The 13512-nt window shown below is 37.7% G+C and overlaps 2 protein-coding genes across 5 annotated transcripts in view; one reads left to right on the forward strand and one right to left on the reverse strand.

Moving 5' to 3' along the window:
* Positions 1 to 13512, reverse strand: part of gcdha (glutaryl-CoA dehydrogenase a) — a 14222-nt gene continuing 710 nt past the window's right edge. The window contains exons 1-12 of one of the 3 annotated variants that reach the window (XM_059560867.1): positions 9094 to 9132; positions 8456 to 8571; positions 8268 to 8303; positions 8041 to 8181; positions 7213 to 7275; positions 6846 to 7016; positions 6547 to 6676; positions 2367 to 2583; positions 2094 to 2197; positions 1048 to 1173; positions 700 to 860; positions 1 to 509 (exon numbers count right to left, since the gene is read on the reverse strand). In XM_059560867.1, the coding sequence (XP_059416850.1) occupies positions 436 to 509; positions 700 to 860; positions 1048 to 1173; positions 2094 to 2197; positions 2367 to 2583; positions 6547 to 6676; positions 6846 to 7016; positions 7213 to 7275; positions 8041 to 8181; positions 8268 to 8303; positions 8456 to 8558 (1326 nt within the window). In that variant the 5' untranslated portion in view covers positions 8559 to 8571; positions 9094 to 9132 and the 3' untranslated portion in view covers positions 1 to 435. Of the gene's footprint in view, positions 510 to 699; positions 861 to 1047; positions 1174 to 2093; positions 2198 to 2366; positions 2584 to 6546; positions 6677 to 6845; positions 7017 to 7212; positions 7276 to 8040; positions 8182 to 8267; positions 8304 to 8455; positions 8572 to 9093; positions 9133 to 13512 lie in introns of those variants that run through there. The other 2 variants (XM_059560866.1, XM_059560865.1) reach the window with 2 other exon arrangements.
* The window catches only part of slc44a2 (solute carrier family 44 member 2), a 23464-nt gene continuing 20450 nt past the window's right edge, over positions 10499 to 13512 (forward strand). The window contains exon 1 of one of the 2 annotated variants that reach the window (XM_059560859.1): positions 10499 to 10684. In XM_059560859.1, the coding sequence (XP_059416842.1) occupies positions 10648 to 10684 (37 nt within the window). In that variant the 5' untranslated portion in view covers positions 10499 to 10647. The remainder of the gene's footprint in view (positions 10685 to 13512) is intronic. The other variant, XM_059560861.1, reaches the window with a different exon arrangement.

Here is a 13512-nt window from a genome sequence, read left to right on the forward strand (position 1 = left end):
TATTCAATTTATTTTCAGGACTCAATAAATACAACAAAATTTACAAGCCATTGACAATGACCAGCGGGGTCAGCGGTTTTCGACAGTATTTTGAAAGTGCTATGAATGATCTTTCATCATTAGTATTCATGTTCATTGTACAATGAATAATGTGGATCCAATACTCTCAGTAATTTAACCACAAGGCCATTAACAGTTTTATAATGCAACAGTCTTTGTAATTTGACATATCAATTCATGTCAATCCAGTACCCCAGAGAGAAGATCCCATTAAGGATTTGTAAATGCAGATTTTAGTGAGTTTGGACCCATTACTAACTGAGAGATTTGAGAGCGCATGGAGGCACTTATGCATGGATGTTGACCAAGTATTTCCCTCACTGCATAAAGAGATGCAAAAATCCATCATACCCATGTTCAGAGAGAAATATGGGTTTATTTTCCAACAGTAAAAGACTGGAGTCCAGTAATGGCTCTGCCCAAGATCAAAGCATGGATGTCATGAGTGCCTGTGAAAAGGAAGAATATTCTTAGAAGCTTTCGTATGGTTCAGATTAAACAGAAAATGTCTCTACATTAGTGTTTAAACAAGAATTATGATCACTGCCTTAGTGCACTTCATATAAAGCCTATACTGACCTCTGCTGGCCCAAAGGTATATTTTGCATGTAAAATTATTTTTTTTCCACCCTCTTGTACCTTCATAGGTGTTGACGGCCTCTAGGTTCATGACATGGCGTATGATGTGGTATTCGTCTGCTATGCCGTTTCCTCCCAGCATGTCTCTGGCCTGCCTGGCGATGTCCAGGGCTTTCCCACATGAGTTCCGTTTCAGCATGGAGATCATCTCTGGTGTGTGTCTTTGGAAGAAATGTGTTGGAAAACTCAATGAACTGCAGGATTCTTTGGCTATGAGACAGCTGGGTTTAAGGCTCATGGGTGTTTAGGACACTGGATTGTATTCAAATGTATTGCATAAACACAATAAACTAATAAGATTGAGAAAACATGAGCACAGGTGATGTAAGCTCGTTGGTAATGACTCACTTCTTCTGGTCAATGAGTCTGCCCAGCTGTAAACAGGACTGCAGGCCGATTGTGATCTCTGTCAGCATGTCTGCCATCTTCTTCTGTATCAGCTGGTTTCTGGCCAGAGGGACTCCGAACTGGATTCTACATAGTAAAATCATTTACATATATGAAGGTGAAATTAAAAATAAAATTAAAGGCAACATAGTCACGTGTACTTAGTAATAACAGTAAATGATGCATAGTTACGAGCAACTAACCCTAAACCAAAACCTAACCCTATAGTAAACAGTTAATTACTCGGTACTTCAATTACATTTTTTTTATATTTTATATTGATTTTTGAATCTGACTTTTGTGTTTTAGTAAATTAACTTTTGTTCATTTACTAAAAAGCACTAAGTGGTCATTTTGTCTTTATTATTAATATTTGTGCTTATTTTGAAGTAAAAAAATTGTATGTATTTTATAATAAATGTGTTCAATTCAAATTAAGTCTTTTTCATGGGGGGCAAAAAAACAAAAGAACTTTTTAAATAAAACAGCTTTTTAAAAACCAAATGCAAAAATATCCATATATACTGAATCAGGGTTATTAAAAGTTATTATAAGTTATTATAGTAAAACAATAAAAACATTTGTGCCACTTGAAATAAAAGAAAATAAAAAATGTACTTATTATTTTGTTATTATTATAACTAAATTAAAACTTTTCTAGCGTTTCTCATTTTCATTTAGTTTATCTTAAACTTACATTTATTTTCAACTAAAATTTAAATGAAAACAGAAATAAAAATATCTAAACTTGAATGAAAACTATAATAGTATCTAAGTGATACCCTGTATCGAATATCAACAAAACTTAGAAAAAAGATACAAATGTTTAGTTGCATCATTTAATATGCATACACAGAATATTTTTTATTAATTTGTCACACTTAAGGACTGTTCAAATAAAATACAAAAAATGTAAGAAATACCTAAAATAAATACTTTTCCTTACACACACACACACAGAACAACAGCTAGTACTAATACATGCATGTTAGATGTTAAACGCTGACCTGTCCAGGGTGTACTGGCGGGCAGCGTGGAAACAAAATTCTGCAGCACCCAGAGCGCCCCACGCAATGCCATAACGGGCATTGTTCAGGCAGCCAAAGGGACCCTATAAGAATCAATACGTAAGATCAAATGTCCAAAGAGTAAAGAATCACCTTGTAATTTCAGTGATTCTATCAGTTATCTGGGTTGGTCTGAGTTTTAGGCAGTAGTTTACAAGGGTGATCTAGTACTAAGGGATGCGTGCCTTTAATGATAGTGACAAAAACACTCACAGCAAGGCCAGACACATGGGGCAGCAGGTTTTCCTCTGGCACTTCCACCTCGTCCATTAGGATCATCCCGGTGGCCGAGGCCCTGAGGGAGAACTTGCCCTCTATCTTCGGGGTGCTCAGGCCATTCATCCCTCTCTCCAGGACAAACCCTCTCACTCTGCCATCCTCACATTTGGCCCACACAACGCAGATATCAGCGTATGGGGAGTTGGTGATCCTGCTCACAGAAAAAAAAGTGTTTGTGTGAAGTGCTAATTATCACTCATCTGTGCTGTGTGTTCAAGATTTGTGTGCAGTGCAGGGTTATTAGAGCTGTGAATTCAGTTCTTATTTGTTCTTTCAATTTAGTTTAGTTCTTGCCAAAATAATGATACTTTAGACCAAGTTCTAAAGCATACTCTAATTTGTCAAGGCCAAAATGGATTCATTTTTCTCATTTAAGTTTCTGGTTTGGTCAAACATTGTTTTTTGGTTAGTTACATTTCAATTTTGCCATAAACAAAGGTAAAAAATGAAAGTAGAATTTTCACAAAAGATAAAACTACAAATATTTTGTTAGTCAGTGTTTAATGTGGTTTACTTATAAATGACTAAAGACAACTTTGAATCACCTAAATGTTTATTGTGATGTCTTTTTTAAATATGACAAATATTTTCTGTCATGTGCTGAATAAATACATGAATAAATACGAGGCAGTGAAAATACTATTTAAACAAAATGTATTTACATTTTTTTCCCTGTAGTGTTATTTGATTATAGACAAACTGAACAATGTTAAGATCAATATACAAATACACTTTAAATTAATTACACAGTATTTTTAGCCATTTTTCAGTTTAGTTTGTATTATTGTTTCAGTAAAAAAAAATGTGTGTACACTGCGGTACTACTGTGGCTTTTGATAAAGCATCTGCTGAATGATTAAATGTAACTGTAAATGTAATATCTGCTCAGACAGAAAATTCTCTTGACTTCAAGCCAGATTCACATTGCATACTTAAGTAAACAGATGGTCAGCAGATTTCAGTGTCCTCCTAAACCAGCAAGGGACAAACAACCTGGAGAGGGTGAAGTTACAAAATCCAAATATAGAGATACTGTTGGTACACTGCCCTCTGATGATATCTCTTACATAAGAAACAGTTTGATTATCTGACCTTCACATAAGATGACACCACAAAAAAAAAATATATATATATATATTTTTCACTTTAGCTAGCTGCCAATAATACTAATTTTAAACCTGTTTTTGAACTAGTATTGAGCTTAAAGTACTAAAACAATTCAAACTAAAACTGAAATTAAATGTCTAAAAACTATATAGACATTTGTGTGACAAATTACTAAACTTTTGTCATGCTGTCTGGTCTTTGTTTCCCTGAGTCTCCACTAGTGGTCTCACTTCCCCATAGGCACCTCACCGTAGGCACTACAATTCCCACAAAGCCTTGTCCCTTCATCACAGTAATTGCACTCCTGTTAATTGCACTCAGGTGTCTTCACTTGATAGTCATTACCCTGCCTATATTACCGTTTTTTTTTTCTGTTTGTCTTCATGGAGTCCTTTCATTCCGTCACCCAGTTCCTCGCCTTCCGAGTTTTTCCTGTTCCAGTTCTTATTCCTATTCCTATTCCTATTCCTGTTCCTGTTCCTATCCCTAGTGTTTGTTTGTTTGGATTAATTTCTGGTTTTGACCCCTGCTTGTTGGATGCTGATTTGGATTACCCATTAAATGCCACACTGCATTTGGATCTCTCGTCTCCTGCGTTTCTCTGGGTTCCGATCGTAACAGAAGGACTCCATCCATGTCGAGATCCAGCAGTGTGGGTCTTCATTCCCGTTCCCCAGCCAGTATGGTGGAGCAGAAGGCAAGATTCATAAAATTAACCACCCTCCGCCAAGAGGGCAATGAGGTGGGTGCTATGGCACATGTGTTCTGGACCCTGGCGGATGGTATGTGATATAATGATGCGGCCCTTAAAGACATTTTCAAAATCGGTCTGGATGACCCAGTACCCCGTATGGAAATGGATCAGTTGGACGCGTTTGGTTTCTGGGAATTCATTTTCTACTTGCAGCATCGGCTTCCGTGGGATGCCCCAGCCACTCCTGTCTCTCCTGGTGGGATGGCCGATTCTGGACCGGGGTCTGCTAACAGGAGGACCGCCAACCCAGCACCACTGCACAATATGGTCGCCAGCCCAGCGCCACAGCACAAGATGGCCGCCAGCCCAGCGCCACAGTACAAGATGGCCACAAGCCCAGCGCCAATGCCCAAGATGGCCGCCGGCCCAGTGCCACTGCCCAAGATGGCCGCCGACCCAGCGCCACTGCCCAAGATGGCTACCGGCACAGCACCACTGCCCAAGATGGCCACCGGCCCAGTGCCACTGCCCAAGATGGCCGCCGGCCCTGTATCATGGCACAAGATGACAGCCACAGTTGACCCTCCAGAGTCGAGTCAGGTTCCCGTTGACCCTCCAGAGTCGAGTCAGGTTCCCGTTGACCCTCCAGAGTCGGGTCAGGTCACTGTTGACCCTCCAGAGTCGGGTCAGGTCACCGTTGACACTCCAGAGTCAAGTCAAGTCACCGGTGATATTCATGGGCAAAGTCAAGTCACCGGTGTTCTTCATGGGCAAAGGCAAGTCACCATTGATACTCATGGACAAAGGCAAGTCACCATTGATCTTCATGGACAAAGGCAAGTCACCTGTGTTCTTCATGGGCAAGGGCAAGTCACCATTAATATTCATGGACAAAGGCAAGTCACCATTGATCTTCATGGACAAAGGCAAGTCACCATTGATTTTCATGGGCAAGGGCAAGTCACAAATGATCTTCATGGGCAAAGTCCAGTCACCAGGGTTCTTCACGAGCAAGGTCAAGTCACCGACTATCTTCACGGGCAAAGGCAAGTCACCATTGATCTTCATGAACAAATGCAAGTCACCATTGATCTTCATGAGCAGAGTCAGGTCACCAATGATCTTCATGAGCAGAGTCAAGTCACCAATGATCTTCATGATCCTCCGCCGCTCCACCTCCCTCCTGGTCTCTGCGTTCCTTGGTCTCTTCTGGTGTTCGGATGGAGCATCTGGTAGCTGCTCCGTGGAGGAGGGGGTAATGTCACGCTGTCTGGTCTCTGTTTCCCTGAGTCTCCACTAGTGGTCTCACTTCCCCATAGCCACCTCATCGTGGGCACTACAATTCCCACAAAGCCTTGTCCCTTCGTCACAGTAATTGCACTCCTGTTAATTGCACTCTGGTGTCTTCACTTGATAGTCATTACCCTGCCTATATTACCGGTCTTTTTCTGTTTGTCTTCATGGAGTCCTTTCATTCTGTCACCCAGTTTCCTCGCCTTCCGGGTTTCCTTGTCTTCCGAGTTTCCTGTTCCAGTTCCCATTCCTGTTCCTGATCCTATCCCTAGTGTTTGTTTGTTTGGATTGATTTCTGATTTTGACCCCTGCTTGTTGGATGCTGATTTGTTTTTGGGAAGTCGTGGCCTAATGGTTAGAGAGTCAGACTCGCAATCGAAAGGTTGTGAGTTCGAGTCTCGGGCCGGCAGGAATTGTAGGTGGGGGGAGTGCATGTACAGTGCTCTCTCCACCCTCAATACCACGACTTAGGTGCCCTTGAGCAAGGCACTGAACCCCCAACTGCTCCCCGGGCGCCGCAACATAAATGGCTGCCCACTGCTCCGGGTGTGTGTTCACAGTGTGTGTGTGTTCACTGCTCTGTGTGTGTGCACTTCGGATGGGTTAAATGCAGAGCACGAATTCTGAGTATGGGTCACCATACTTGGCTGAATGTCACGTCACTTTCACTTTCATACTTTCATTTGGATTACCCATTAAATACCACACTGCATTTGGATCTCTCGTCTCCTGCGTTTCTCTGGGTTCCGATCGTAACAACTTTAAGCAAAAAATTCTAATGCAGATGGAAAACAATATAAAAGAAATCTATTTTGACATATTAATAATAACTATAATGTATATTAATGATACTAATTAATATACGATACTATTAATATAGTATGTGTGTGTGCTTATTTTTTGTCGAAAAGACATTTTTAATGAAAAGACTATTTTCTATGTTACATATGAAAACTATTGAGAGTCCAAGGCCAGACTCTTCATGAAACCAAACTATGCAAACTATTCAGGGTCACTAACCATGTTTTTGCCCCACTGATGGTATATGTCCTGCTGGAGGGGTTGTATTTGGCTTTGGTGTCCATGCCACCAGGATCACTCCCATGGTTTGGTTCTGTAAGTCCAAAACAACCCAGAATCTCTCCACGAGCTGGGAAGAATAAAAAATGTAGAAATGACAATTTTTTTTAAAAGAAATGTATTTTTAGAATTACTCATATTGATATTAAAATGACTGATTTTCCATGGGGACTTTGAGATATGTAAATATTTTTACAGCAGTTTAATGTAATGACATGCAGTTTAGGCAGCTGACTAACCCAGTTTAGGCAAGTATTTCTGCTTCTGTGCTTCTGTTCCGTATGCGTTGATAGGGTGCATGACCAGTGAGGACTGGACACTCATAACTGAACGGTAGCCACTGTCCACTCTCTCCACCTCCCTGGCGATCAGACCATATGCCACATAACTAGTCCCCCCACAGCCATATCCTTTAACACAAAGGATGCAAAAACATCAGACAATGTACCTTATACATCCAGTGTCACGGACCACACAATTAGAGTCAGATTCACCTGTAAGCTGTACACATGACATATGATGTTAAATGAGAAATGGTTTGTATTTTTTCCACTTTCATGAGGATGATTCAGTGTCACTGACAGACATGATCAAGTCTGATTTTACCTTGAATCGTAGGCCCAAGGACACCGAGCTCTCCCATTTCATTTAAAATCTCCCGATGGAAATCTGAAAATTCAGAGCCACAGGTTTAAATTTACACATTAGACTACAGGAACCATCAGCCTTTCAGGCATTTAGATCTTATTCAAATAAAATAAAAATTAAAATACAATAAACCTGTTGTGAGAATTAAAGGGACAGTCAACTGTTTGGTCAACAACATTCTTCAAAACATCTTCTTTTGTGATCAACAGAAAAAAAAAACTCATACAGGTTTAGAACAAGTGCAGGTTGAGTAAATGGTGACAGAGTTTTCATTTTTGGGTGAACTATCAATTTAATCATACATGAAGGTTTCCAACACTTGTTCTAATTAGGGCTGTCAAATTGAATGCGTTAATAACGCATTAGCGCAAATTTATTTTAACGGCACTAATTTTATTAACGTGCAATTAATGCAGACGTTTAATAAAAAGCGCATCCATTAAAAAAAAAGTGTCTCACACGGCTCTGGAGGGTGAATAAAAAAGGCTTTCTGTAACAAATTGATGTATTTTTATAAGAAAAACATCCGTATTCAAAACATAATAATCACTTTAATCTAGCTTACGCTCACTGTTGTAAAATGGAAGCAGTTCAGGGAGAATGACGTATGAGGTCATTTTTGCGCATGTGCTGCTCAGATGTGACAAACGTAGAAACGCAGCGAAGAGATCAAAACAAAACGAGTTAACTCATGACAATCATACGATTGATCACAATTAAATATTTGAATCGACTGACAGCCCTAGATCTAATCCATTAGTTGTTAGTACTAGCGTTTCCGCATACGTTCATTTCTGTTGGCCATGAGGATGCGGGGCATGAGCTTCTCTTGGCAGTATGTGCGGAAACTGTCTCTGATCATGATCTCCTCCTCTGTGAGCTGTCCTTCCAGATCCAACGCATCATGCCAGTTAAACTGCACCTTAGCTAGAAATCCAAATTTCAGCTCAAATACAGTGCATGTAATCCAATTCAAACATTACTATCTGAAAATATTACACTAATATATTTACATGTTTTTGCTGTTTTATTCACTTGCTCCTCTGATTCTAAAAAAAAAAAAAAAAGATTTGGTTACTAGCAAAGTAGCACAATCAGTTGCCAAGCCTAAACATGAAAATGCATCAAGTCTGAAACTTGATGTCATTTGATCAAATTTTAGTTATGGTACAAAAATGTTACGGTGAATCAATGATCTAACCGTGTGCTGCAGGTGCTGAAGAGCCCTGGGCCCTTGACACAGAGAGCAGAGAACATCTCTTTGAGTTCACCAGCAGATGTGATAAAGCTGTTCTCAATGCCATGGTGTATTCAAACCTGAAAAAAGAAGAAAATGCAACATAATGCGTTACTAATAGTGTTTACACAGTTAGTTTATTTCACAGTGACTTTTAATATTTCCTGCAGTAATTCCTTTTTTCCTTTCCATTCACTTTTTGACGTTTTGTAAACTACACAATGCATGTTTTTAGGTTTAATTTTGAGTTATGTCATAACCTTATTTTTACTTCATATATATTGTAAAATGTAACTTTATGAGTATTATTAACGATTGCAACATTTATCTGTTATAATACCATTCATAACGTGAGTTGTTAATACTGTAAGTTACTGTATATTAAAAATATATTTTTTCTATTGAATAATGTCTGTCTAGTCCATTCATGGTTACACAACTGGAATTGCGCAACGAAATTGAAACCCATATTAGAAACATTTACAGATTTCAATATCTATATAATTTATATTTCAGGTGTATATTTTAAAACCCGTGGTTGTAGACAGTTCTGTTCTATTCGCCATGCGGTCATCCTGGAAAATCGATTTAAAACATATTACCTTCAACGTCTTCGATCAGATGATTTCCATGGCTTCTGTAACACTATTTATATTCAGAGTACACTAGTACAGTTCAACATGTAACATGAACAAATTGGAAGAACGGACCCGCCATCTTTTGTGAGGTATGGACTCAGTGTTTGCCCCGGTTTATGTTTTTACATTTATAAAACGTAAATAATTATTTCATACTACATGATTACATACATAACTTATTATATTAACTAAATATGGCAAATATCGAATTTTGAAATGTGCAAATGTAAGATTTAAATTGGGCTTGATTGATTATGCCACATTCAAAATGGCTGATGACAACGTCTGAAACCCTGTGGCAAAAGAGTTACTTCTATACTCTTTGCCCTGTGGCATGTCGAAGGCGTGCTCCAGCACCGCGCACTCGGATTGGATGATTAGAAGAGGCGTGTGCGCGGAGGAATTTTTAAAGTGATTTGCTCTTTTACAAACACACAGTGCTGGTTTCCTCGGTAATATTTCTGATATGAATATTTCTGTGTCGTTCATGTGCATAATTATAGGTGGCATATATATTCCGAAAAGTGCAATTTGACCATATTTGCATGGCAACCAATGGCGACAAACCAGTGTGTTTCAATTTACTTTACAGAATGAAACTAAATGGACATATTGTCTTTGTAACTAAAATGAAGATAGAGATACTTTATCTGTGTATGACGATGTGTGTTGGTTCAGCATGAAATTCCACTGTCTAAATTCTGAAAATGGGTATTTTTATTATGTTTCTATTAAGCGTATTTTAAAATTATTGCATAATTATAAATTATATTAAAGTGCCGTGTCATAGTAAAAAAATTAATAAAATAATAAAATGTTTTTTTAAGAGTTGTTGGGCCTTATAAAATGTTCCATGATTTATTTATATATTTTAGCCATATTTTAAACCGCTCTTATAACTTAAAAATCTCGTTTTTTATTACATTTCTGTAGCTATTACATTTTACATTAAAACGTTTGTTGAGTATGGGAGGGCCTTGTAACAAAGGAATTTAGATGCGCCAAGAATTGGCACAACTTTGTGGATTTGCAGTCTTTCTCACGTCGAAATTCTTTGTTAGAAAAAAATTCTAACCCAATTTACCATTATCATACTGAAAATTACAATTTACTAGATCTTTATTCAGAGAAAGTTCTTCTTTAAAAAGTTGTAAGTGGTGGACAAATTAGTATTTTATCAAGTGTTTGTTGTTTTAGTGAATGAACTAGAATAACTAAAACTGATTCCTTGATATGCCAAACGCTGGCGATTTTCAGCGAAAGAGCATTTATGTTTTATTGGCTGAGACGACTGTCTGTCAATTTTTCCTGTCCTCTCATTGGTCAATTCAGCTCGCGCAGTCGCCTCTGAAAAGCGAAACGCATCGCGTGTGTTGTTGAATGAGTTGCTGTCTGCCACTCCCACTGTAGAGCAGCGGATCATTACTGATGGCCAATTCCTCGCAAGATTAGGCAACGGCAATACTGTTCCTTTCGATATCTAAGGGACAGCCGCAAATCCGCATCCTTTATTTGCAAATGGAGCCGGAGGAGAAAAATCCAGAGTCCAAATATGGTAGGCTAATAAGTCTTGGAAGTGGTGGGGATGGTCCTCTGATGGAAACAGTGACTAATACGTGGGGCGTGGGTCTCAGGCATTTCGATGAAGAATAACAGTAATGCAGACTTGCACGCTGGTGCTCGACATAAATCATACGCCATTGCATTGAAACCTTTTATACAGTTTATGATTGAAACACTGCATCACAACAGTGTGTGTGAGAGAGGATACAGCAGGACGTATGTAATGAAGAAAACAATAGGCGTGGGCTCAAACACATAATTAATCTCAGGTCAATAATTACCGCCATTATGGTTGTTTTATGCGACGTAATAAGTAAATGTGACTAGAACATGCAACTCTCATTGCCTGCTTTCACACACGCATTTTAAATAGTTTTCATTAATTGTACCTATTAATGTTTGTGTAACAGTAAATGTGAAGTGTTTAAATGTCTCTAGGGACATTTTTAGTGGCTTGGGCCGCTTTAAAATAATAATAATAATGAAAATGTTGACTAAATGCAGTACTTGCTCAAGTTATTCAGAAAAAGCAAAAACCCTGCTTTAAAACAAATTAAATTATTAAATTTTAAATTTATATTTTAATTAATCATTTTACATGATCTTGCATGCTTGAATACTCTGGTGTTTGCAGTATGAACATAGTAACCACATGTAATATCCTGAATGGTTTTTCATTACCATTGCAACAGCAGTGTGGTTTCTAAAACCAGACTACTTTTATAGAAACAACAGGTAGCATTTTAGTTAAGATTTAGTTAAGATTTTATTAATATTTTTAATTAGTGTTTTATTTTTATATTTTCTTTTTTTATATTAATTTTAGTTACAGTTGTGTTTTTGTCATTTTTATTAGTTCTTTATTATATATATATATATATATATATATATATATATATATATATATATATTATTTTTGTCATTTATAATAATTTTCAAATAGTTTTCATTTTTCAATTTCAGTTCAAGTTTAATTTATTTCAAGAAATTAAAAATATATAATTTTAATGGTTTTAATTCACTATAATATCCCTGCCACATTTAGGCAAAAATAAAGTGAATTCCCTTACTTGACTTTACTTAGTGTAAATCAAAATTTCCACTAAAATATTCTAGTTATTGTAAGTTATGTAACATTTTAAGACTTTTTACTTTTTAATTACTTTAATTACTGGTAGACAACGTAGTAAAAAATACAGAAAATCAAAGGAAGAGGAGGAGGATCATGACCAAGTCCAGCCTCGAAACCAGTTTTCTCATGAGCATCACAGTTCTTCATATCAGAGAACTTGCACTGAGAAAAATTGTGGCTTATAGGGAGTAAAAGAACACATTTATATCCTATTTTTCTTTCTGACTTCTGAAATAATTGGTTATTTCCACCAGTAAATATAATGTGTAAAATTGCTGGGATAATTTCTAGCTTCAGTGTGATTTTCAACCCAAGATGATTCTTGCTTAATGACACTGAAGGTTCAGGTTTGATTATCTTGGGTCAGAAAATGAAGCTTGATAGCAGGCTTGGTTCAGTGATTCATTTCAATCTGCTACTAAACTGTCAACTCATTGCTTGAGAAAAGGGTTAAGGATATTAATACTCCTTGATTGCTTTGTCATCTTAAAGATCTACATTTAAAAGAGTCACTCAAAATGAAAAAAAAATCAAATCATGTGAAGCAAATAAACATGCCTAAACTGAAGATTCAGGCTTCCTAAAACCTATTTTCCTGTTCCTGAAAATTTCTAGAACCCCAGTCTCATTCCTGAATTTCATTTGAAGGTTTTTATTTATTTTTTATTCTGCTTTGGAGAACAAGTTGTAACGTGATTTATTGGAGTCTGGGCTGGAGTGAATTCCGGAAAAGTTGGGACGTTTTTTAAATTTTAATAAAATGAAAACTAAAGGAATTTCAAATCACATGAGCCAATATTTTATTCACAATAGAACATAGATAACGTAGCAAATGTTTAAACTGAGAAATTTTACACTTTTATCCACTTAATTAGCTCATTTAAAATTTAATGCCTGCTACAGGTCTCAAAAAAGTTGGCACGGGGGCAACAAATGGCTAAAAAAGCCAGCAGTTTTGAAAAGATTCAGCTGGGAGAACATCTAGTGATTAATTAAGTTAATTGATATCAGGTCTGTAACATGATTAGCTATAAAAGCTTTGTCTTAGAGAAGCAGAGTCTCTCAGAAGTAAAGATGGGCAGAGGCTCTCCAATCTGTGAAAGACTGCGTAAAAAAATTGTGGAAAACTTTAAAAACAATGTTCCTCAACGTCAAATTGCAAAGGCTTTGCAAATCTCATCATCTACAGTGCATAACATCATCAAAAGATTCAGAGAAACTGGAGAAATCTCTGTGCGTAAGGGACAAGGCCGGAGACCTTTATTGGATGCCCGTGGTCTTCGGGCTCTCAGACGACACTGCATCACTCATCGGCATGATTGTGTCAATGACATTACTAAATGGGCCCAGGAATACTTTCAGAAACCACTGTCGGTAAACACAATCCGCCGTGCCATCAGCAGATGCCAACTAAAGCTCTATCATGCAAAAAGGAAGCCATATGTGAACATTGTCCAGAAGCGCCGTCGTGTCCTGTGGGCCAAGGCTCATTTAAAATGGACTATTTCAAAGTGGAATAGTGTTTTATGGTCAGACGAGTCCAAATTTGACATTCTTGTTGGAAATCACGGACGCCGTGTCCTCCGGGCTAAAGAGGAGGGAGACCTTCCAGCATGTTATCAGCGTTCAGTTCAAAAGCCAGCATCTCTGATGGTATGGGGGTGCATAAGTGCATACGGTATGGGCAG

Source organism: Carassius carassius, chromosome 10 (assembly GCF_963082965.1).
Source record: "Carassius carassius chromosome 10, fCarCar2.1, whole genome shotgun sequence".
NCBI lineage: Eukaryota > Metazoa > Chordata > Actinopteri > Cypriniformes > Cyprinidae > Carassius > Carassius carassius.